The sequence below is a fragment of the Panthera pardus genome, unplaced genomic scaffold, assembly GCF_024362965.1.
Source record: "Panthera pardus isolate Hobbes unplaced genomic scaffold, ASM2436296v1 HiC_scaffold_13, whole genome shotgun sequence".
Classification (NCBI taxonomy): Eukaryota; Metazoa; Chordata; class Mammalia; order Carnivora; family Felidae; genus Panthera; species Panthera pardus.
The window spans coordinates 164669278-164694742 of record NW_026526688.1 but is presented as its reverse complement, the minus strand read 5'-3'; the positions used below and the strand labels follow the sequence as shown (position 1 = coordinate 164694742).

Sequence of the window (25465 nt, the reverse complement as noted above, 5' to 3'; positions counted from 1 at the left end):
AAGTAAAGGAAATATAGAAGTCATAGCCTAGTATGGCATATGCCATAACAGCTACACTTGTAATAAACAAAAGTCTAGAATTTAGATTTTTTTTTTTTAATGTTTATTTATTTTTGAGACAGAGAGAGACAAAGCATGAACAGGGGAGGGTCAGAGAGAAAGGGAGACACAGAATCTGAAACAGACTCCGGGCTCCGAGCTGTCAGCACAGAGCCCGATGCGGGGCTCGAACCCACGGACCGCGAGATCATGACCTGGGCTGAAGTCGGACGCTCAACTGACTGAGCCACCCAGGCGCCCCATAGAATTTAAAAATTATGCCTTAGTAACTATGTGCACATCAAGTTTTGATCCAACAAAATTCTAGTTTGACACAGTTGCTTGACAATCCGCTATAGGAATATTTCTATTTTTTTTTAAGCAATGATTGATGAAACTTTTTCCCTTACACAGAATTCCCAAATGGAAAAAGCAGAATTGCCCTTGAAACCAGGACTAAGTATCTAGAAGGTGAGGGATTCTACATGTCTTTCTTCAGGTCTCTACTGGAAAGTCTAGGCTTCTAGTGTCTATGGGCAACAGTGAATAATGTTTCCTAAAGAATACTGTATAGGGTTCTGAATTACAAAGAAATACTGGTTAAAATAATTATAGTAAATACTTCTTCAGTCCACTTACCTACATTCCACATAAAGGCTTGTGATCTTGCAGTGACATTTTATTCTAAGCATCTGAACACAAGGAGGACATTCTCCAGGGTGACATGGCAAAACACATGGATGGGGACAACCCAGAGGCCGTGATTTAGAGCACCCTTCTTCACAGTGAAGGCATTCTGGGCCAGCCTGATGGGTAGTAAGGAAATAAATCATCTAAGTACAGAAGTTGAACATTTCTATATATTAAAACTACAAAATTCACATATCCCATTAAAAAAAAAAAGCACTTTTGCAGCTCTTGAGAATATAGTTAATAAAATGGTGCATGCTTTCACTCTTTAAAATTATTCAAAGTGAAAAAATATATATTAAAAATGAAGAATAGCAAAATTATCAATATCACCACTATTCACAAAGACTGTTATGTCTACAAACTTCATTAAATCAAACTGCGTCATCTGAAATTGTACTGGATTACATGAGGTATTCCTACTAAAAATTTAAATTACTTCCTAAAGAATGGTTCGTAGCAGAAAAAAAATAAAGAGTAAAACATTATCAATTCATTTCCGCCCAACAAGCACGATCACCATCAAACTAAAGAAATCAACACCCTGTTAATACATAAATAACAATTCCCAAAGCATTCAGTGTTCTGAAGATACTGATCTCATCTAGCCAAAGAGAAACATGCATAGAGGGGAAAAAGAATGACCAGAAGTTTATGTTTTAATGCACTTCAGTGAACCAAGATTACATTACATTTACAAGTAAATGTACTTCAGAGCATCTGGGTGGCTCAGTTGCTTAAGCTTAAGGGTAGAATTCTTGGTTTCTCCTCAGGTAATGATCTTACAGTTCTGAGAAAAGCCATCCATCAGGCTCTGTGCTGAGGGCATGAAGCGTGCTTGGTGTTCTCTCTCTCCCTCTCTCTCTGCCCCTCCCCAATTCACACATACACACACGTGAGATCTCCCTCTCTCTCAAAATAAATAAACTTGAAAAAAAAAAATGAAAAAAATAAATGTACTTGAATGTAACTCAAGAAGGCACCTCTCTCCTCTAGTATTTAATAATTTAACTATATCTACAAAAGGTTAAAAATTGTTATTACAAGACAGTATTTTCATATGTCATACGCGAAATAAGAGAGCTATAGACATGGATAGTGTCTTAAAGTTTAAAAATGTTTTTTTTTTATCATTCCTAAGTAAAGCTATGATTACAAACGAGTTATTATGTCAATAAAAACCCAAGCTACTTTTAACATACACGATTAAAAAGAAAAAGTATCTCGTGGGAGGGGGGAGGGGCTAAGTGGGTAAGGGGCATTAAGGAATCTACCCCTTAAATCATTGTTGCACTATATGCTAACTAACTTGGATGTAAATTAAAAAAAAAGAAAAAGAAAAGAAAAAGTGTCTCAATTATGAAACATTCTTCTATAAATAATTTCTATTTTTTAATTTAAAAAGTATATTAATTTATTCACACTTATTCAGCGTTATGTGCCAGGAATCATTCACACACTGGGAATATGCAAAATGGGAGAGATCCCTGACCTAAGAAACTTAAATTTAAATGGGGGAGATAAAGAACATAACAGAATGTCTTCATAAATATTCTGAAAAAAGATAAAGCAGGATAAGAGAGGGTAATAGGAGCAACATGAAGAAATTCCTGTTCATATTTGAACAGGAATTAAGTTAAATAAGGGAGAAAGCCACAAGAATATAGAGTTCCAGAGGGGAAAAAAAACTAAGTGCAAAAGCTCTGACAGAAGAACAAATGTGGAATATTCAAAGAATAGCAAGAACAAAAGTAGAAGGGAACAAGTGAGCAATGAATGAAAAGGTAGGAAATGTCATCAGAAGTTAGATCAGTATAAAGCCTTATTGGGCTATCATAAGGCCATCTGCATTTTATCCTGGGAGTAACTGAAAGCTACTGATGGGTTTTGAAAAGGGAGATGACACATGACTTATTTTGTTTTCTTACATTTTTAAAAGATGAATTTGGCTAATGCAGTAAGACAAACGAGGGAGTGGACAGCCTGGCTAGGAAAATACTGCAGAAATCTAGGGAAGAGGTGATGGTGGCTTGAATGAGAAGGTTAGTGTCAGAGGTTATAAGAAATAGATTCAGGGATCTACTTTGAAGATAATAAACCTAACAAGATTTGTTGTGAGACAAGGAAAGGAAGATAAGAAAGAAATTAAGCAATGTTCCTGTCTTTGATCTGCAGAATGGTGTAAAACTGATAAAACAACTTTCTGAAATGGGAAAGACTGGAAAAAGAGAAGCAGTGAATCTCAAAATGTGCAAACATAACCAAAGATGACACACATAGTCTATCTCATTTGTTTCTTCCTGGCTATGTGGTACATCTGTAATAATCTTTCATTTAAATAAATAGAAGATCATACTGGGCTGGAAGTTAATATCAGGTAGTATCAGGGATACTACCTTCTTATTACTACTCTCTTGGTTATATTATCATGAACAAGTCACTTGAAAACCTTCAGTTTCCCTATCTGCAAAAGAAGAATTATACTGATGGTATGGGGCTCCTTTGTTCCAGTTATGGAAAAAAAAAAAAAAATCACTGAATCTATACTTGCTAAGCTATCTTCCTGGATCACTTCAAATATCAGGTTCTATCTTCCAGAAGAATCTACCTTAATTCAGAAATACAGCAAGACTGGCTGTCAAATATCTTACACAGTTCTTATTTTAATTTTTTTTTTAACGTTTATTTATTTTTGAGACAGAGAGAGACACAGCATGAACGGGGGAGGGGCAGAGAGAGAGGGAGACACAGAATCGGAAGCAGGCTCCAGGCTCTGAGCCATCAGCCCAGAGCCCGACGCGGGGCTCGAACTCACAGACTGCGAGATCGTGACCTGAGCTGAAGTCGGACGCTTAACCGACTGAGCCACCCAGGCGCCCCACACAGTTCTTATTTTAAAAAGGGGAGACACTGGAAGCCTGGGTGGTTCAGTCGGTTAAGCATCCGAGTTTGGCTCAGGTCATGATCTCATGGTTCACAGGTTCATGCACCGCGTCAGGCTCTGTATTGACAGCTCAGAGCCTGGAGCCTGCTTCCGATTCTGTGTCTCCCTCTCTCTCTGCCCCTCTCCTGCTCACACTCTGTCTCTGTCTCAAAAATAAACATTAAAAAAAAATTTTTTTTTAAAGGGAGACAGGAATTTTAACCAAGGGAGCAATATTGGGATAATCTACAATAATTCCCCAATTAGTCATACCATCTTTTTTAAATGAGTTTTTCCTGATTCATCTGATGTCTAGAAATCCCAGAAGGATAGCAATCCCAATTATAAGCAAGGAGATGATGAGAAGGCAGAATAAACATGTGCGTTATTATTACAAATTGGAAAATGAATCTTGATAAGTAAAATTTTTCTTTCCTGTTTTATTATATTTGACATTTCATAAATTTAAGGTGTTCCACATTTATATACTATGATTATCATCGTAGCAAAAATTAGAACCTCTATCACATTACAGAATTATCCTTTGTTTTTAATGGCTGAAATAATTAAGTTCCAATCTCTTACAAAGTCTGATGATTATAACAAAATTCTTTTTTTTAAATCAATGAAACATGACACATCATACACACTTGCTTGTAGCAGTGATTTTCAAACACTTTTGTGCATGATCAATCACTTGGCAATCGTTAAATGCTGAGGTACGATCTGAGATTCTGGGTTTCCAACAAGATTACAGGTGATGCCAATGCTGCGTGGCAAGGGTCTACCATATACATAAGCATACACGAAATGTATGTGTCTATGTGTGATTATGTACCGATATATTTTTTCTTTTTCATTTATTTTTGGTACAGATTTTCCCCAAAGATTATCCTCATTATTTCTTCCACTTCTTCTTTTCTTTTCTTTTTTTTTTTGTATTTTTGAGGTTTTATTTTTTATGTTAATACATCAAAATCACTATGGAAAGTATTCTTAGAGAGTATGTTCTCTTCAAGTAGAAGAAACGGAAATACTTATTATTTCTTCTTTCAGTCACTCTAAAAATTATTTGTGCCCAGGTTTGCTTGGGAAATACACTCACTTCAATTGCCATCAATCTCACACCTTTCCCCAATTAACCACAGTTCCACTCACTGCAGCCAGTGAATTAGACAATAGAGATATATCTGTTGCTAATTGTAGCAATCAGAGCCATAGCGTATAAGAACAGCTTTGACTGGACTGAGAGATCTACAGAGATAAGAAACAAAAGACTTTTGATTCCAGTCAATAAACGCTTTTTAAATACCCGATATTTAATATTTATTAATTTAATATTTTTTGTATGTTGTAAGCTCTGTGCTACAACTCAAGGTAGAAGCTGAATTAACAATTCCTGAGCCATTTGGGTCAAGACAGACATACAAGGAGATCATCTCCAGTGGGTCTCAACTGAGATGTTACAGTAAGGAATTTTAAAGAGTTCATGATATATTTCATGTTTAATATATAAATTAGAATGATTGCAAAGTTATCCCCTAAATAATGTAATTTTCATTCACTTGCACTGTAGTAGCCTTCCTTGAGTGGGAGACAAAGGTGGACTTGTAGCTAAATTGAGATGAATTGCATGTAAGTTATAACCCAAACTTTACCACAGCCATTGCCCATGGAGCAATGCTGGGATAATCCAAGATAATTCCCCAATTGGTGTCTTATCAGCTCTTTTTTTTTTTTTTTAATTTTTTTTTTAACGTTTATTTATTTTTGAGACAGAGAGAGACAGAGCATGAACGGGGGAGGGTCAGAGAGAGGGAGACACAGAATCCGAAACAGGGTCCAGGCTCTGAGCTGTCAGCACAGAGCCCGATGCGGGGCTCGAACTCACAGACCGCGAGATCATGACCTGAGCCGAAGTCGGCCACTTAACCGACTGAGCCACCCAGGCGCCCCTCTTATCAGCTCTTAAAATGAGTTTTTCCAACTCATTTGATGTTCTGGAAATCTAGAGAAGATATAGCAGCTGTACTCTGACTAAAGTGATTTTGAATTATTATATTTATGTTAGTATGATTTTATAATTCCACTCTCTCTTTCATTTTATCATGAGAACATTTTTATTAAGGATGAAAGCACAGATCAATGAAGAAATTATAGGCAATATATTTACATATATGTCTGCACATGAGCAAGAATGATACTATGGACATTTATATTATCAGGCTTTACAACCACTGAATCAAAGACAAAAAAAAAAAAAAGTAACAATGCAAGTGAATTTTTCAATAGCATACAATTCATATTAATAATTTAAACATTTGAAAATTTAATGTTATTTAATAAAATGAATCTTAAAATCTTTGGCTTACTTCTCATTACACACACTTGCTAATAATATTATGATTCCCTATAGAATGGAAGTCTTTGAAAAAACATTAAATATTTAAAAAATATATAATTTTTTATATAACAAAGTTTATTTTTTATTCACACATCATGTCAAATGTAGGCTGGCAGGGGACTCCGGGAAATCAATGATTCTGGGATACAAGATGATGGGGAGTTTGCTAGCTTTTAACTGTATCACAAGAGACATACAACCTCCTCCATCATGGAAACAGAGAAAGAATGGTTAATGATAAATTAAGATTTCTCTAACTATTCCTGAAGTTGAATAACATTTCTGCCTATGTTTTATTGGCCAGAACCTTGCAAATGGCCTAGGAAATTCAGAGCAGGAGACTGACTATCTGTATTGTGTTTCAACAGGAATCTGGTATATTTTATTGCTATTGTAAATGATTTTGCTGGGTTTTGTTAGTTTTATTTGTTGATGAATTTAAACGTTTAAAAATAAAATTTAATAAGGGGCGTCTGAGTGGCTCAATCAGTGGAGAGTCCGACTCTTGATTTTAGCTTAGATCATGATCCCAGGGTCGTGGGATGAAGGCCTGCACCAGGCTTCATGCTGAGCATGGAGCCTGCTTAAGATTCTCTCTCTCTCCCTCTGTCCTTCTCCCTGGCTCATACTCTCCCACTCTAAATATATATACTTATATATATATATATATGTTTTATGTTATTTATATATTATATACAAAAAATTTAGTATCATTTAAAATTTTATTGGCTATATTTTTCCTTGTAAAATGTTAATTTTTAGAGAACTTTCAATGGTTGACTTATATGATTTATAAAATGCTTTTAGTGAATTTCACACACACATACCCTACATCTGTGATGCTATTTACTTTATTCCCAACAAAAGATTAGAAATTTATTAAAATTGTGGACATTGTCTATCATACATGTTAGGTTTAAAAAACAGCTAAGAAAAAATGTTCCAGAATTAAACTCAGAGATATAAACGGACAGAAGTGGAAGTAATATTTCTATCTACTATCTAAATAGATACATAATTTCTGTACTTTTATCATAAAACGAAAGCCTATGTATTAACACAGGTACAGTATGTGAAGAGTACATTAAAAGGCATATCATGAGTTGGCACAAAGATACAGAGAAATGTACACCAAGCTGTTAAAGCTGCTTGTATTAAGAAAGGCAAGGAAGGAGAAGAGATGAGGGCAAGAAAAAGGAAAATAGTTATAACAAAATGGAAAAATATTTATGGCATAATTATCCAAAAGAATGTTTCAAGCATACTATAAGCACATATATATTCAACCTAAGGATATTACCTTGTTTTTGCCAATGAAGGCATCAATTTCAGTTACTTTGTGGCATTCTTTCATACATGTATGATTCTGACAATCTAAGGTTCGTCCACAGACTCTCTTACAAGAGTAGGGTCCTACAGTATGGCATGGTAGTGGACTCACCTTAACAAAAAGGAAAAGAAAAGAAAAGAAAATATTAGCAACACACACACAAAACCTTCTGTCCCATATGTCTGAAATGACTCTGTTATCATTTAAGAACAAGTTTCATAAAGGTCTAACACATTTTCATTAATAATAATTATTATCAAAATCAAAGTAACTATCAAAAAATCCAAAAAACGAATGCCAAGAAGCAAAACATTCTATTCCTAAAAGGGAAATTCAATATAATGATGCTATAGTGACCACATAGACATAGGCTAATTCTCAAAAGCACTGTATATTTTAAAAATCAGCAAATAAACTCTTGTACTTTTTAGAGCACTAAAAAAAAACACAAAAAACAATACTTTGACTTTGTCATTTCTAACAATCCCTATACAGTAGCATAGATTATAAGCTTTACTTAAAACTTGTACCTATAACTCACCTCATGCTTCCCAAGACATTCTCTGCAAGAAAAAAAATAAAATGAAAACATTATAAATTCTTCAAAAAGATTACCTAAAGCAAAGGTGCTAACGCCACTAGTTTTACTACATAAAAAAAGCACATATGGAATAAGTGATTATAAAAAGATTGCAGGATACAAAATTAACATACAAAAGCCAACTGCTCCCCCATATACCAGAAATAAACAATTTGAATTTGAAACTAAAAACACACCACCATTTACATTAGCACCAAAAAATGAAATAGATACAAATCTAACAAAATATATACGTGATCTATATGAGCAAAACTACAAAACACTAATGAAAGAAATCAAAGACAATATAAAGATATTTCATGTTCATTGATAGAAGGGCACAATATTGTTAAAATGTTGATTCTTTCCCAACTTGATCTAGATTCAATGTAATTCCCATCAAAATCCCAGCAAGTTATTAATAGTGGACACCAACAAACTGATTTTAAGGTCTATATAGAAAAACAAAAAACCCCAGGATAGGCAACACAGTATTGAAGAACAACACAGTACTAACACTACCCAACTTAAAGACATCCTATAAAGCTACTGTGATCAAGACAGGATGGTACTGGTAACAGTAAACAGACAAATAGATCAATGGAACAGAATACTGAGCCCAGAAACAGACCTACACAAATATATACTCAGTTGATTTCTGATGAAGGAAAAATGCAACTGAATAGAGAAGGGATAGTCTTTTCAACAAATGGTTGGTACTGGAATAAAGACATCTACATGGGGAAAAAAAAATCCAAACAGGCATTATACCTTTCACAACAGACAACTCAAAAAGGATCACAGACCTAAATGTGAAATGTGAAATTATCAACATAGGAGAAAATCTAAGTGACCTTGTGTGTGGGGATGACTTTTTAGGTACGACACCAAAGGCGTGATCTCCGAAAGAAAAATAGTTAAGCTATACTTTATTAAACTAAAACATCTGCCCTGTGAAAAACACTTAAAAGAAAAGCCACAGACTTTGAGAAAAAACGTATCTGGCAAAGGGTTTGTCTCCAAAGTGTAAGACAAATTCTTAAAACTTAATAATAATAAAGCAAACAATCCAATTAAGAAAAATGGTCAAGATGTGAACAGAGAACAGACACCTCACCCTCCAAAGAAAACATACAGGTGGCAAACAAAACTATGAAAAGATGCTGAACATCATGTCATTACAAAAATGCCAATTAAAATGAGATGCCACTGCATACCTGTTAGAATGACTAAAACCCAAAACACTGACAAGCAGATGCCGGCAAGAATACAGGGCACCAGGAACTCTTGTTGCTGATAAGAATGCAAAATTGGTACAGTCACTTTGTCAGAGAGTTCGGCAGTGTCTTACAAAGCTAAGCTAGCCTTACCATATGATCCAGCAAAACCTACACGTGAATGTTGAAGCAGCTTTCTTCGTAACTGCCAAAATTTGGAAGCAATCAAAATGTCCTTCAATAGGTGAATGGATAAACAAACTGTGGTACATTCATACAATGGAATATTATTCAGCAATAAAAAGAAATGAACTACCAAGACATAAAAAGACATAGAGAAAACTTAAATGCATAGAGAAGACTGTAAGCCATCTGATTCCAACTATATAACATTCTGATAGGCAAAATGATAGAGACATTAAAAAGATCAGTGGTCACCAGGGACTTGAGGAAGAAGGTGAGGAATAAACAAGAATAGTACACGATGTTTTTAGGGCAGTGGCTATAGTATATGATATTGTAATTAGCAGATACACGAGATCAGGCATTTATCAAAACTCATAAAACCATCCAACACAAAATATAAACCCTAGTATAAACTATGAACTTTAGTTTATAATATTATCATTATTCAATATCAGTTCCTCAAATGTAAAAAAAATATATATATGCCACACTAAATGTTAACAAGAGAAACTGTTGTCGCAGGGCCATATGGGAATTCTTTACTTTCTGTGTAATTTTTCTGTAAACCTGAAAATCATCTAAAAAAAGATAAAGTCTATTTAAAAAAAACTAAAAAATAAACATTTCATTTCCCTTTCCAGGGACAGTTTCTAAACTGTCTTGTGATCCTACTCTGGCCAATGAAATGTGAAAGGAGTTTTGCTATGGGGCTTCTGGAAAAGGCTTCTCACTCTTTAAAAATAGAAGATGATGGTAGAAGACATAAACAGTTTGTTTCTCTCTTTGGAAAGCTTCCTGTCTGGATGGGAAGTTTAACAGAAAGCCAAGTAGCCTGAGAGCAAAGATGCCACACTGAGGATAAAACAGAAAGACAGAATCTGGACCCCTGATGATGCAGAACTACATTAATCAGCTTAACCAACCACAGAGCTGCTCTACCTCCAGTCTAACTGCACAAGGCAAAACTGTTGTTATTATGTCACTTTTTTATGTAGGTTCTTTATAACTTGAAGCCAAAGGCACCATAATGATACAGCACGTTATTTTATGTTCAGAATTCTTTTACCACACAGCCAAATTATTAAAAGTCAGGTTATGTTTAAAAATGGTAGGCAAGGGACAAGAAGACATGAACATTCTACTCTAAGAAAAAATTATACTACCTCGGCGTTCATGTGACAAGTAATATTTTTAACATATATATACTTTATACTAATTTTATTACACCTGCCACTGAAAGATCATTATATCAGAATTACAAAGACCTTTACATGTTTGTCTCCTCTTTAAAACTGAGATAAGATTTATACTTTTAAAAAAGTACAATTAAGGGGCTCCTGGGTGGCTCAGTCGGTTAAGCCTCTGACTTGGGCTCAGGTCATGATCTCACAGCTCGTGGAATCGAGTCCCGCATCTGGCTCTGTGTTTACAGCTCAGAGCCTGGGGCCTGCTTCATATTCTGCATCTCCGTCTCTCTCTCTGCCCTTCCCCCGCTCATGCTCTCTCTCTCTCTCTCTCTCAAAAATAAACATTAAAAAAAAATTTTTAAAGCACAATTCAATGGTTTTTAGTATATTCACGAGGTTGTGTAACCATCACCAGTATCAAGCATATTTTCACTACCAACAGAGAAACCCTGTAACTCTTAGAAATCACTCCACAGCCCCTGGCAACCACTAATCTACTTCCTGGTGCTATGCATATGCCTATTCTGGACATTTCACATCAATGGAATCAAACATTATGTGGCCTTTTATGTCTGGCCTCTTCCACTTAGCATACTGTTTTCAAGGTTCGTCCATGTTACAGCACGTATCAGTTAATTCATGCATTTTTATAGCTGAATGATATTCCACTGCATAGTTATACCACATTTTATCCACTCATCAGTTGACAGATGTTTGAGTTGTTTCCACTTTTTGGCTATTAATAATAATGTTATTATTGTAACACTCATGTACAAGTTTTTTATGAACACATATTTTCAGTTCTCTTAGGTATATACCTAAAATTGGTAACGCCAAGTTTAGTTTCCTGAGAAACTACCAAACTGCTTTGCAAAGTAGTGGCACCACTTTACGTTCCCATCAGCAATGTAAGATGATTCCAACTATTCCATAGCTTCACCAACACTTATGTCTTCTTTATTTTAGTCATTCTAGTGGGTATAAATTGACATCTTAATGTGGTTTTGACTTGAATTTCCCTAATAATTACTTGAGCATCTTTTCACGTTTACTGGCCATGTGTAGATCTTCTCTAGAGAAATGTCTATTCGAAGATTTTGCCGATTTTTAAAAACAGATTGCCTTTTTGCTTCTCAGTTTAAGAATTCTTTACATATTCTGGGACACCTGGGTGGCTCAGTTGCTTAAGCATCTGACTCTTGGTTTCAGCTCAGGTCATGATCTCATGGTTCGTGAGTTCAAGCCCTGCTTGAAGGCTCTGCACAGAGCCTGCTTGGGATTCTTTCTCTCTGCCCCCTCCCCTGCTTGTGCTCTCTTTCTCAGAATAAGTAAATAAACTTGAAAAAAAAAAAAAAAGAAATCTTTATATATTCTGGATAATACTCTTATAGAATATATGATCTACGAACATCTTCCCCATTCTGTGGGTGACGTTTTTCATTTTTTTTATTGTGTCCTTGAAGCACAATTTCTTAATAATGTCCTCACTTTATTTTTTCTTTTGTTGCTTATGCTTTAGGTGGCAGCAATATGTAACAAGCCACTGCCTAACCCAAGGACACAAGGAGTTACACCTGTTTTCTTCTAAGAGTTTAAAACCTCTCTTTTAGATCTTTGACCCATTTTAAGATTTACATATGTTGTGCAGCAGAGGTCCAATTTCATTTTTTTTCCGTGTGAATATCTAGTTCTCTCAGCACCCACTATATTTTTTTGACATTCTTGTGAAAAATCAACTGACCATAAACATATGGGTTTCTTTCTGGACTCTCAATTCTATTCCATTGATCAATATGTCCGTCGCTACAATACCACAGATTGATTCTTGATTGTTAAAGTTTTGTAATTTATTTTTTTTTAATTTTTTTTAACGTTTATTCATTTTTGAGACAGAGAGAGACAGAGCATGAATGGGGGAAGGTCATAGAGAGAGGGAGACACAGAATCTGAAACAGGCTGCAGGCTCTGAGCTGTCAGCACATAGCCCGACGCGGGGCTCGAACTCACGGACCGCGAGATCATGACCTGAGCCGAAGTCGGATGCCCAACCGACTGAGCCACCCAGGTGCCCCTAAAGTTTTGTAATTTAAAATAAGGAAGTATGAGTTCTCTAAATCTGTTCTTCACTTTCAAGACTGTTCTGGCTATTCTGTGTCCTTACATTTCCATATGAATTTTGGAAAAAAGCCAGCTGTGATTTTGACAAGGAGTATGTTAAATTTGTAGATTACTTTGGGTAGTAATGTCTTTAACAATATTGTCTTCCCATCCATAAAAGTGGGATATCTTGCCACTTACTAAATAATTATCTTAGTACCCTTGTCAAAAACTGGCCATTAAGTGTATGAATTTATTTCTAGACTCTCAATTCTATTCCCTTGATCTATATGTATGTATGCCAGTACTAGAGCCTTTGGTCTTCTTTAATTTCTTTCAACAATGTTTTGCATTTTCAGTGCATAAAACCTTAGATTTCTTTCATTAAATTTGTTGAATAAACAAGTTGGTTTTCTAATTTTTTAATTTTTTAGATAGAGAATGGGGAGAGGGGCAGAGGGAGAGAGGCAGATAATCTTAAACAGGCTCCATACTCAGCATGAAGTCTGATGTGAGGCTCAATCCCACGACCCTGGGATCATGACCTGAACTGAAATCAAGAGTCGGACATTCAACCGACTGAACCGCCCAAGTTGCTTTTTTAGGGCTATTGGAGGTAGAAATGTTTTCTTAATTTCATTTCAGATGGTTCATTGCTAGTGTATAGAATCGACTTTTGTATATCAGTGTTGCTTATATAGCGTTACTAAACTCATTCAATATCTCTAATAACTTATGTAAAGATTCCTTAGGATTTTTCATATACAAGATCACATCATCTAACAATACAAATAGTATGAATACATCTTTTATTTCTTTTTCTAGTCTAATAGGTCTGGCTAGCACCTCTAATACAATGTAAACATAAATAGGAGCAAGAGCAGACATCCTAGTCTTGTTCCTGTTCTTAACAGGAAAGCTTTCAGTCTTTCACTACTAAGTATGATTAAGGGCTTTTCATACATGCCCTTTATCAGGTTGAGGGAGGTTGTTTATTCCAAGTTTGTTGAGTTTTTTTTATCAAGAAAGTGTGTACAATTTTGTCAAATGTTCTTCTGAATCTATCAATTGTCCTTTATTCTAGTGATAAAATATTACTTTGATATTTTGATTTTCATATGTTGAATCAACCTCATATTTCTGGGATACATCCACTTGGTCATATGCATAATCCTTTTTACATGTTGCTGGATTCAGTTTGTTACTATTTTGTTGAGAATTTTTGTTATCTATTATACAAAAGGGATATTGGTCTATAGTTTTCTTATGAGGTCCTTCTCTGCTTTTAGTATCAGGGAAATACCAGCTTCATTGAATGAATCAGGAAATGTCTCCCCACAATGAAATATTGGTGTTAATTCTTTAAATGTTTGGTAGAATTTACCAGTAAAGTCACCCATCCTCAGCTTCTCCTTATGGTAAGCTTTTGGTTACTACTTTAATCTCTTTACTAGGTATAGTTTTATTCAGATTTTCTACTTCTGAGTCAGCTTCAGTTGCTTTTGTGTTTCTAAGAATCTGTCTATCCCTCCATGTAAACTGTAACCAAAGGAGGGTATAAGTAGCTATACTAATATCAGAAAAAATAGACTTTAGAAAAAAATTGTTATTAGACACAATGAATAGATTTTGAGAAGGACCTCCAAAAATTTTCTCTTTGACACTGACATTTTTGTAGATATCTTAAATTTCCTTATTTTACAGAGAAGGGATATGACTTATTCATAGTAGTAGTTAGCGGGAAGCACAACACTGGGCTCAAAAGTTCTTACTCTAAAACACAATTTTAATATACATATCCAAAAAAACTTCCAGCAGCACATTCAAGTGCAAAGGAAAGACTTTTAAATTAATTTTTTAAACCTCTAGTAAACATGACTTAGTAATTCCAGGCAGTTTTTCTATTGTCATAAAATATTTAATCCAACCTAAGATTTCAAGCAAATTAATTGAATGAATGAAGATAGACATATCTGTTAAATAATCCTCCTGTAAGATAAACTAAGGAATTCAAAGATAACTGATTACAATTATACAATTTTAGTGTTTATGAATCTTTCACTAATATCCAGACTAAAATCACTCTGTAGATATAGCTCCCAGCAACACTTTGCCTCCGAACCTGACTCCATAACCAATATACAAAAATATACATGCTACTTAAACAGAAAAGAAAGATGTGGAGGGACAAAATGAGAGTGAGAGCTTTTAAAAATAAACAAGAAGGCCCTCTGGAAAAGGTTGATATATAAGACGTACCAATATTCAATTTGGAACCTTAATGGTGATTTTATGTTGCTTCCCAGAATTCTATGCTTCCCTCTTCTTCTATATTCCATAACCTCTACTGAAAGTATGAACCATTCCAAGATTCTATTATTACCTTAGGTTTGGCTCCTTACAACTCAGTCCAGGTCATTTTCTGGTCCCTCCAGAAAACTACCTACTTTCATTTTCAATGTTTCCTTCAATTACACCTTACCTAAAACCTGGCTTTCCTCCATCCTAAAGGAACTCAAAGACTAGCATGGGAATCAGTCAGAAAAACTAACAGAGGATGATCTCTTGGATGAATTATTGTAATGATAAGAAGAGTTGCTATGGAAACTAATAAGGATATTAAACTCCAGCTGGGGGAAAGGCTGAAAAAATATACACATAGGAGAGGTTTTCAAGCAGTATGTAAAATATATTTAGAAAGGAATAAGGCTGAAAAAGAGAGACTGGTTTATGGACTAGGCCTGAAAGAATGATAAACTCAACAAAGAAAAAGGGGAGTAGGTGGCCTAAGACACACTTCAAATTAAAGTGTCAAAAGATTTTTTTATTTAAAAAAATTTTTTCTTTATGTTTGTTTATTTTTGAGAGACTATGAGCAGAAGAAGAGCAGAGAGAGAGGGAGACATAGAATCCGAAGCAGGCTCCAAGCTCTGAGCTGTCAGTGCAGAGCCCAACACAGGGTTCGAACTCACGGACCATGAGATCATAACCTGAGCCGAAGTCGGACGCTTGACCAATTGAGCCACCCAGGTGCCCCAGAAAGATTTTTTTTTTTTTTTAAGTTAAAATTCTAAAATATCGGAGTGCCTGGGTGGCTCAGTCAGTTAAGTGTCTGACTCATGTCTTGATCTCATGTCATGATCTCATGGTTCGTGGGTTCAAGCCCTGCGTCAGATGCTATGCTAACAGCTCAGAGCCTGAAGCCTGCTTTGGATTCTGTGTCTCCCTCTCTCTCTCTGCCTCTCCCCTCCATGTTCTCTCTCTCTCTCTCTCTCTCAAAAATAAATAAATAAACATTTTAAAACTGTAAAATACTTACGTAGGAATAGGAACTTGACATGGAGGACAAGGTAATGCAGTCTGAATAAATGCTGGTTCAGAAGGCTGTTCCCAAGGGCCTGTAGGCTGGTGCTACAAGTAAAATACATTAACAATTTTAAGGCAGAGGAATTAAATCATAGGGCCATTGTAAGACTCGAATAGTTCCACATATCCTCTGCTCAAGCAGATTGAAATTTTTCCAAGTCATCAACAAATTGTGCTTAGTGAAATATTTTATTCCATCAGATTGTCATTATCAGATTGTTCCCCTCTACACACATTTGACAATAAAAATTGAGGCAGACCCCAGTTTTTAAATGGCAGAACAAAGGCAATGTAGCCTCCTTCACTTCTCGTTAGCCAAAAGAAGAATGACAAACAGAACTGTAAAATCCAACTTCCACCAGTAGAATGTAATCTCCATTATTTTGTTCACTGTTGTCTCCCCAGCACCTCGAAGAATGCTTATCACACAGTACGGACTTAACAAATACTCACTGAGTAAGTGAATGAATCTTTGAGGAAACCAAAAGATATCTTTAACCCTGAACCACAATATATGAAGGAAGACTGCCAAACTCTTGTGTATCATGATTACAACATGACTATCACACAGTATTAGCAAACATTTGTTTACTGGTTTCTCGCTTTTTCTATACTGTGAGCTTAAGACAAAAGATCAAGTCTTATTTACCTTGTACCCCAACTCCTATCACAGTGCTTAACACCCAGTAGGTACTTAATCATTGCTTGTTGAATGACTAAGTAAAATTAAGAAAATATGACCCACAGCAATGCACTACCTCTTAATAATATATTCCCTTACCCTGCCAGTTTGCTTTATTAATGCTTGATCATGACATGGAGCAGGACACAAGTGACCACATTTCTCCAAAACTTTTTGGCAAGGTTGATGACATGGAGGACAAGAGCCAAAGTGACAGCGATGTTTTTCTTGACTTGTATGATGGCAAGTTGGTGGTCGACTAAATCATAAAGTACAATTTTTTAAATTACTTTTGATCATTAAACAATTACATCTAAAGTGCAATTATCTATTTATCTTCTGACTCCATACAGAACAAGAATATTGTGAATATCAGTATTTTAGAACATTAAAGTAAAATTAAAGATACTAACAATACTAAAAGTCAGTATGAATTTAAATCCGTAAGATACCAGATGTAAGTTTGTGCAGAACTTCATACTAACCTGCACTGCTCTTTGCACTTGGGTGGTCTTGTGGTACGTTCCCGGCCACAGGGCACTGTCACCTTTGTACTACCACAATTGCACTTCACATCTACCGTTTCTGGGCAGGGATAACAACTACCTGAAAAAAAAGTCTGAAACTTAAAAAGGACTATGACTACTCAAATGCCCCTCAACAGTAGAATCAATGAGGTTAGCATTCACACAACTGGATGTTCTACAATGAGAATAAAGGAACTACATGAATGAACCTCACACACATAACATTGAGCAAAAGAGTCAGACACAGAGTATGTAGTATATGATTCCATTTACACAAAACAAACACAAAAAACTAATCTATACTGTTTGCAATCAGGATGATGGTTACAAAGGATACAAGGAGGGTTTTGGAAATATTGGTAATGTTCTGTGTAATCATCTTGAGTTCTGGTTACCTGGTTATGATCAGTTTGTAAAGGTTCATCAAGCTATACACTTAAGATTTGTATACTTTTTATAGCTACACTGGTAATTCCATTAAAAAGTTTTAGGATTTTCTTTAAAAATTCCTAAAGGTTCTACTCTAAATAACAAATTTAACACTCTACTAATTTAATTGCCGCTGCACAAGCAAAATGGATCTAAGTCTTGGAAAATCTAACGTTGCCAATACTCTTTCTGGCTTATTTTCACACATACTGCTTATTCAAGTGTATTATTTTTAGATAAATTCCCCAGCAAGAGATAAATTTAGATAAACTTACTTAAATTTATTCAAGTATATTATTTTTAGATAAATTCCCCAATAAGAATAACATCTCTCTTCAGGTTATTAACAAGAATAGTCAATTTTCTATTACTCGTGCTTTGTGAAGGACTCATTCTCAACCCTTATTTTAGGTTACACCCTTATAACCCTTCTAATTCCAAATACTTCTTTTCTAAACATTTCAAAAAGAACGGTTATTTGGGTTTCAGCTTTCTACCTTCTTTTGTTGTATGTTGGTGAGGATACATAAAAACAAAATCAAAGAAACTCTTTTAAACAGGCTATAACATTCTCCCCACGGTTCCAACATCATCTTCTTCCCACTGGAGTGTTCTCAGTAACTAAGGCTCCTCACTAGAACTGAAATAGCAAGAAGGGAATAAAAGTCTTCAACTAAGGAGTGAGGATCATAAGAGACTGCCACCTTTGTGTCAAGACCAAGCAAAATACTGAATAGCAGTTAACCTGATAACAGATAAATGATGACAAGCATCCTGGATAAAGCCTCTTAAAACAGCTCTTAAAAGGAACAGAAGTTAAGAATTCTGGTTGAAATAATGAACACAGAATAAGGAAATGAGAGTAAAAAGTACAATAGGGAAAAATATAAATATATATGGATTATACAAATTACCAAATTTATATTTCAGTGTTTTGATAAGTGTAATCCATGAAGTATTTCCCTGATGGTAACACAAGCCAAGTTATCCTGATCCACATGATCAATTTTAATCTTTCCAAAAGAATGACTAGATGTCAAATGTTCTAAAAGTTAATAATGACCTTTAACTCTTCTCATTCAGCATATTATATCATTTTCTCCCTAACAATGATAATTTTCAATCACTTTCAGCAATTCAAAGAGAAAACTTATCAAACATAACACCTTTTTTGCCACGTTAACCTACAGCATCACTTTTCCTTTTATGAAAATTAAATCTTGAGAAAAATAAGCAATAATTTCTGTGAACGGTCTTCCTACTGATCAACAGAATTTGTTACAGATACCTGTACAACATGACAAATTAAAATAGCTTCAGAGAGATTTTTAAAATGAAAAAGCAGCATACAGAAGGTAACTACAGTGACCAGTGGGTCAACGGCCAAAATGGGTACTCATGCAGAATGTTCTGGAACCATAAACACAGATAACCTTGAACTTAAAGAAGTCAAATTTTCCTATGTTCACAGTGCAAACATCCAGTTAGCATCCTCTTCCTAAGAGTTACAGTATAACCTTGATTATGAAGGTATCTAGAATGATGAAAAAGGGTATGGAATAATGGTTCTATATGTCTTCTGTAACTGTGGATGGTGAAAGTTACAAAATAGTAGCTTCCACATACTTTCCATTAAAGTAATTTTTGTTAGGGTCTAATAAGCTTCTTTTTTAAATAAAAATAAATGCTCTGCCAAAAAAAAAAAAAAGAAGAAGAAGAAGAAGAAGAACCTGGATCTGATCAAACCTCTACATCCCACTAATAATGTAATAATTTATAGGAAATACAGAAGAAAATGTCAAATAATACCACAGAGATGCAATCTGTAATATGTAGACTTTGTGACTAAATAAAGCAACCTAGTTTCTTAAATAAGTGACAAGGGGTTAAAAAAAAAAAAAAAAAAAAAAAAAAAAAAAAAAGATGGAGGAGGGAAAGTATAGATTCATAGACTTTAGAGACATCAACCAATTGCAATATGTCAATCTTATCAGGTTGTTGATTCTTACAAACTAAAGTAAAAAATGAAGACATTTATGAGACAATATATCTAAACAGCTGATATTTGCTGATGTTACATATATTAACTATTTTCAGGTTAAGAATCCACATTTTAGAAATGAATACTGAAGGATTTATGGGGTTTGCGTCAAAATAAACAAGAGTGGGATATGTTTTCAACACTCCTCTACTAAACACGATGCTTGCTCTACCTTTTTTTTTTTTTTTTTACAGATACTCTGTATCAAGCTAAGGATGTTCCCTTCTATTTCCAGTTAAGTTTCCATCAAATATGGATATTGAATTTCATCAACTGTTTTTTAGACATTTACTTAGTTTCATTTTTCCTTTAAACTACTAATGTGGTAAATCACATTATTAGATTTTCTAAAGTTTAACCAATCATATACATTATTGGAATAAACCCAACTTGGTTATGAAAGATTAAGGTTTTAGACAGCTAATACTGTAATACTGGATAGCTGGATTTGACTAGCTGAAACTTTAATATTTTACAAATATTTACGAGTTACAGAGTTTATGAGTTAGATTGGCTGATAATTTTCTCTTAGTTTCCTTGTCAGATGATATAATGGGACATCTTCCTTTTTTACATATACTCTCGAACAGTTTATAAAGAGACTGAATATATATATCTTAAATTTTGTTAATGTGTAAAAATCAACTAAGCCGTATTTTCTTGGCAATTCTAAACTACTGATCCAATTTCTTTAATGGTAATATAACTAGATAGGTTTTCTAATTGTAGTAAAGGCCAGCATTTTAGTAATGGTCAACAAGGTCCTATACATATTCTTTCTCCAGCACCCTTCATCCCACCATCTCTTTGACCTCATCTCCTACCCTTTGTCCCTTGAGCACTTACTACAGTCCTCTTTGCAATTCCTTCAAAGGCTCCTGTCTCAAGGCCTTTGCAATTACTGCTTTCTTGCCCAAAACACTATTCCACCCTCTTTTGCACATGGCTTATATCCCTTACTTCTTTTAGGATTCCTCTCAAATGTCACCTTTCTAGAGTCCTCCCCGATCACACTATATTTTCTTTCTATACTTGTCACTACCTGATATTCTTTCTTTCTTTCTTTCTTTCTTTCTTTCTTTCTTTCTTTCTTTCTTTCTTTCTTTATATTCTAACTGAGGGGAAGTAAAAAAAAAAAAAAAATACGTTCCATAAGAGCAGGAGGCACTTTGTCAATATCGTTCAATTATATATTCCCAGTGCCTGGTACTTAGTAGACACTCAAAAACACTTTTTTAATTAATGAGTAACATTAGAAAAGTTAATGAAATCCGGGGCACCTGAGTGGCTCAGTTGGTTAAGCATCCAACTTCATTCAGCTCAAGTCATGATCTTGCAGTCCATGAGTTTGAGCCCCATGTCAAGCTCTAACCTAACAGCTCAGAACCTGGAACCCGCTTTGTATTCTGTGTCTCCCTCTCTCTCTGCCCCTCCCCTGCTCATCCTCTGTCTCTCTCTCAAAATAATAAACATTAAAAAAATTTTTATTAAAGTTAATGAAATCTAATGAATCAATGATATCATATGACTATACAAAAATAAAATTCTTTCAGTAATGGGGAAAACTGAAAAACTAAACTTCACAATTTGAAGACACTAACACTATGAGTAGTCCCATGAGAGAACACTCATAGGAAAGTATCTATGGGATTAATAGAATCTGCCACTTTTCCTAACAGGGAGGCAATGGGATATAATGTAAAGATCATTAAAGTTTGAGTTCCCATCTGACCTGCCTGCAACTAGTTCTATGACCTTGGGCCAATAGTCTTTTTGCCTATTTCCTTACTGTACAAAATAACAGCAGCACAACATATTTTTTTGAGGTTTTTGAGGACTAAGAGATTAAGGAAGGCATCAAGCATCCACCTTATCCCACAGTATAGTTTGTCCCAGGTCATAACATTACTAAGTGGCAAAGTCCAGACTTGAACCAGGACCTCTTACCCTAAAGTCCATCCCTTCTTACTACCCTATACAATCAGTGTTCCTTTTTTATATCATCCTACTCCAAATGGGTAAAGTTAACTCAGTTTTTCTTTTTTAAGTTTATTTGTTTGAGAGAGACAAAGACAGCATGAGTGGGGGAGGGGCAGAGAAAGGGAGAGAGAATCCCAAGCAAGCTCTGCCCTGACAGCACAGAGCCCGACTTGGGGCTCGAACTCACAAAACCGTGAGATCCTGACCAGAACTGAAACCAAGAGTCAGATGCTTAACTGACTGAGCCACCCAGGCAGTTTTCATTGTCTAATAACTTTAGCAACCCTAAGACCTGTTCAGGAGGTCTGCAAGGTCTCGTGTGCTTAGAGTAGTCTTCCAGGTGCTATGGGTCAAGCAGTATAACAACAGACTGAATGCAGAAGCACACATGTGAATGTAGCCTATCTTCTATCAAGCTGAACAGTAAAGACATTTACAGAAATGTAAAATACCATTCTTCTCACTACATTTGTCTCAGAAAACGTCATTTTTCACCAAAAAAAGTTACTGTATTAAGATGTGATGGGTTTATTACTGCTATTTTTAAATAAAATAATAAATATTATTACATTGTATTTTAACTTCAAATACAATAAATATCAATAGATGAAACTAACATTAACAAAAGGTCTTTGGGTACAAAAAGAATGTAAAAGGATCTTGGGACCAAAAAGGCTGAGAACACTGGCTTAGGATACATCCAATCCCTTACTAGATGTCTATTCCATATAAATGTCTAATATTCAAAAGAATGCTGAAAAACCTAAGAACATAATAACTAATTTAAAAACTGTGGGGGAGATGCTGGGAAGAAGTAAGGAAACAACATGGTATTATGGAAAGAACTTTTATATGTAGAAAGCCTGTGTTCAAATCTTAGCCATACTTCTTTACTAGGTATTTCCCTGAGTAAGTCACTGAAGTATCTTTGGCTTCAATCTCCTTGTCCATAAAATAGGGACACTGGTGACTGCCCTACGTTCTCAAGGTTGTTCAGAGTAAGATAATGAATATAAAACTCTATCAACTATAAAGCACTGTATAAATACAAACAAAAAATTACAGCTATTATTAAATTTTACCTCTATGGCAGATAGATGGACATTTATGGTTCCTACATCCTAAAGTCCGTCCACAGTTTTGATCACAAGGTGGACAGTTTCCAGGACAACACTGAAGGGAAAGCAATATACAGAGAACAGGTCACTTGAAAACCACACATAATATGAGTGTCATTATTCTCAGAACTTATGAAAAGCCAAAGAACTTTTCACCATAAGAATAAAAGTATTCAAGAGTATCCACATTCTTCTAAGTAGACAGACTGTATTAAGAACTTATAAATGTAAATAGACAATGACCTAACTTAATGAAATTAAGCTAAGGTTTCTTGCCCTTCAGTTAATTATTCTGTGACTAACAACAGTCCCATTAGATAATTTCATTTCTACTTATCTATGCAGAGATTGCCAGCATTAACCAAAGGAACGGATCTGGTCAACTCCTATAGTCAATTTAGGCAATTAGTCTATTTTTTAAATTTAATGAAAATAAATCAATGTATAGTTCAATGTATAGATTAGTTTGGCAGTTATTTTCTTAAAGTTTATTTATTTATCTTTAGAGAGAGAGAGAGAGAGTAGGGGAAGGGCAGAGAGGGAGAGAGAGAATCCCAAGCAGGCTGCTCACCGGCAGCACAGAGCCTGATGTGGGGCTCAAACTGACGAACCACAAGACCATGACCTGAGTTGGACGCTTAACCAACTGAGCCACCCAGGCACCCCAGCAGTTATTTTCAAACCATGGAATCAAAGACTAAAGGAGAGAAAAAGAGAAAGGCTAATTGTTTCTAACTTTGTTTTGTCACCTGTTTTCCAATCCATTCGTGCAAACTTCTCCCAATTTTCATTCATGAACACAAAGCAACTAACTACTTAAAGCCCATCTTGCCATGCTAACTCCTTCCTTGGCCTCTCATATATCCAAACTTTGGAGGAAAAAAATACTACAACTGTCTTAAAGAAACTTAGGGTTGTAACCTACTTAAGAACAAGTTTCAGTATATAAAAATAACTCAGAACACACAGTACTGAAAAACAATTAAAAGTCAAAATAGTTCATTCAATTAGACAAATATTTACCAAGTAAAACTATGTGCCTATCATCCTGCCAGTTAACAGTGGGAGAAAGAAAGTTATGTGGTCCATGACTTAATAAGACTTTTGACATTTGTGTTTTTGACCATGGAGGAATAACAATCAGATTTACTCTATCTTAAACAACTAGAATATCATACAAAACATATGAAACAACAGATTTTGGACATTAGACAATTAGGCAGCATAAGACAGCAACCCTAAAAGAAGAGAAACAAACAATGTGAGTCCTATGATAGCACTTGCTCAGACCTGGAGGCTATAGGACAAGGAAGAAGATCACAAGCAGAGTCTGGTGGTCTCACCAAGCTGAGAAGACAAAATTCATAGTTCAGAGAAGTCAGTGTGGCTTGAATTTGTGGAGAAGTGGTAGCAGTACAGAGAAAGCTCTGGAGAACTTACAAAAGGACCTCTCAAGTCTTTGGCCAAGTACTGGTCTTTACACGTGTGAAGCAGAAACTATTCAAAATCTGAGAAAGAACCAGTGGAAGAAGGTACAACTGTTTCCAGAGATTATTCAAGACTAGAAATAGGTTGTGCTCCCTATGGCCAGAATGGAAGAACTTCCTAACACACAGGCATCACCTAGAGTACTTACAAGAATTATTGCCTCAGTAGCGACACCAAATTAGTCCTAACTAAAAGGGCAGCCTCAAAACACCTAATAAAATGAAACCTCAAAAGAACCAAATGATTTCTAAATAACTTGACTTCAAAACAGAATAAAGCTTAAAAATATTTAAAGACATACAAAACAAACCCCCAGCATCCAAAAATGTAAAGTTCACAATGTCTGAAAACTAATCAAAAATTACCAATCAGAAAAATATAATCCGAAAGAAGAAAAGTCAATCAATAGAAATAGGCCCAAACATGATAGATGACAGAATTAGAAGGCAAAGACATTAAAATGGGCATTGTAAGTATAGCCCATCCATATATTCAAGAAGATAGAGGAAAGCATGAGCCTGGTAAGGAAAGACATGGGAGATATAAAAAAGACCCAACTCCAACTCTCAGAGATGAAAAAATACTATATCTGAGATGAAAAAACACAGGCAGATATAAACATCAAATTAGACAATGTAGAAGAAAATAAGTGAACTTGAAGACAAAGTTACATAAACTAAAACACATAAATTACAAGGACTAAAAAATGGAGCATCAGTGAGCTGTAGGACTTCAAGCTGCATAACATACATGTCTTTGGAGTCTCAGAAGGCAGTGCACGTGGGAAAAATATTTGAAGAAACAAAGACTGAAAATTTCACAATTTGATAAAAACTATAAACAGATCCAAAGAAGCTCAACAAAAACTAAGCTAAAGAAACACAAAGAAAGCCATACAAAGGAACACCACAAATAAACTGCTGAAAACCAACAGTATAGAGAAAAATATCTAAAAATACCCAAAGGAAAGAAGAGGCATTACATGCAGAGGAAGAAAGATAACAATCACAGCACACTCCTTGTCGGGGGAAAAAAAATGCAAGCTAAATGATAATGGAGCAACATCTTTAAAGTATGGGAGAAAAGTTATCAAACTAGAATTTTACCACAGAACTATGTTTCACAAAGGCTAAAGGTAGTTTATAAAAGTTGAAAGACATCATGACCAACATTATAAAAAC

At 35.0% G+C, this 25465-nt stretch overlaps 1 protein-coding gene across 5 annotated transcripts in view; it reads right to left on the bottom strand.

Annotated features, from left to right (window-relative positions):
* Positions 1-25465, bottom strand: part of NFXL1 (nuclear transcription factor, X-box binding like 1) — a 72947-nt gene that overhangs the window by 21173 nt on the left and 26309 nt on the right. For all 5 annotated transcript variants that reach the window (XM_019412677.2, XM_019412670.2, XM_019412700.2 and 2 more), the window contains exons 12-18: positions 22761-22851; positions 17187-17307; positions 16801-16960; positions 15973-16064; positions 7928-7949; positions 7357-7497; positions 679-845 (exon numbers count right to left, since the gene is read on the bottom strand). In XM_019412677.2, the coding sequence (XP_019268222.2) occupies positions 679-845; positions 7357-7497; positions 7928-7949; positions 15973-16064; positions 16801-16960; positions 17187-17307; positions 22761-22851 (794 nt within the window). The remainder of the gene's footprint in view (positions 1-678; positions 846-7356; positions 7498-7927; positions 7950-15972; positions 16065-16800; positions 16961-17186; positions 17308-22760; positions 22852-25465) is intronic.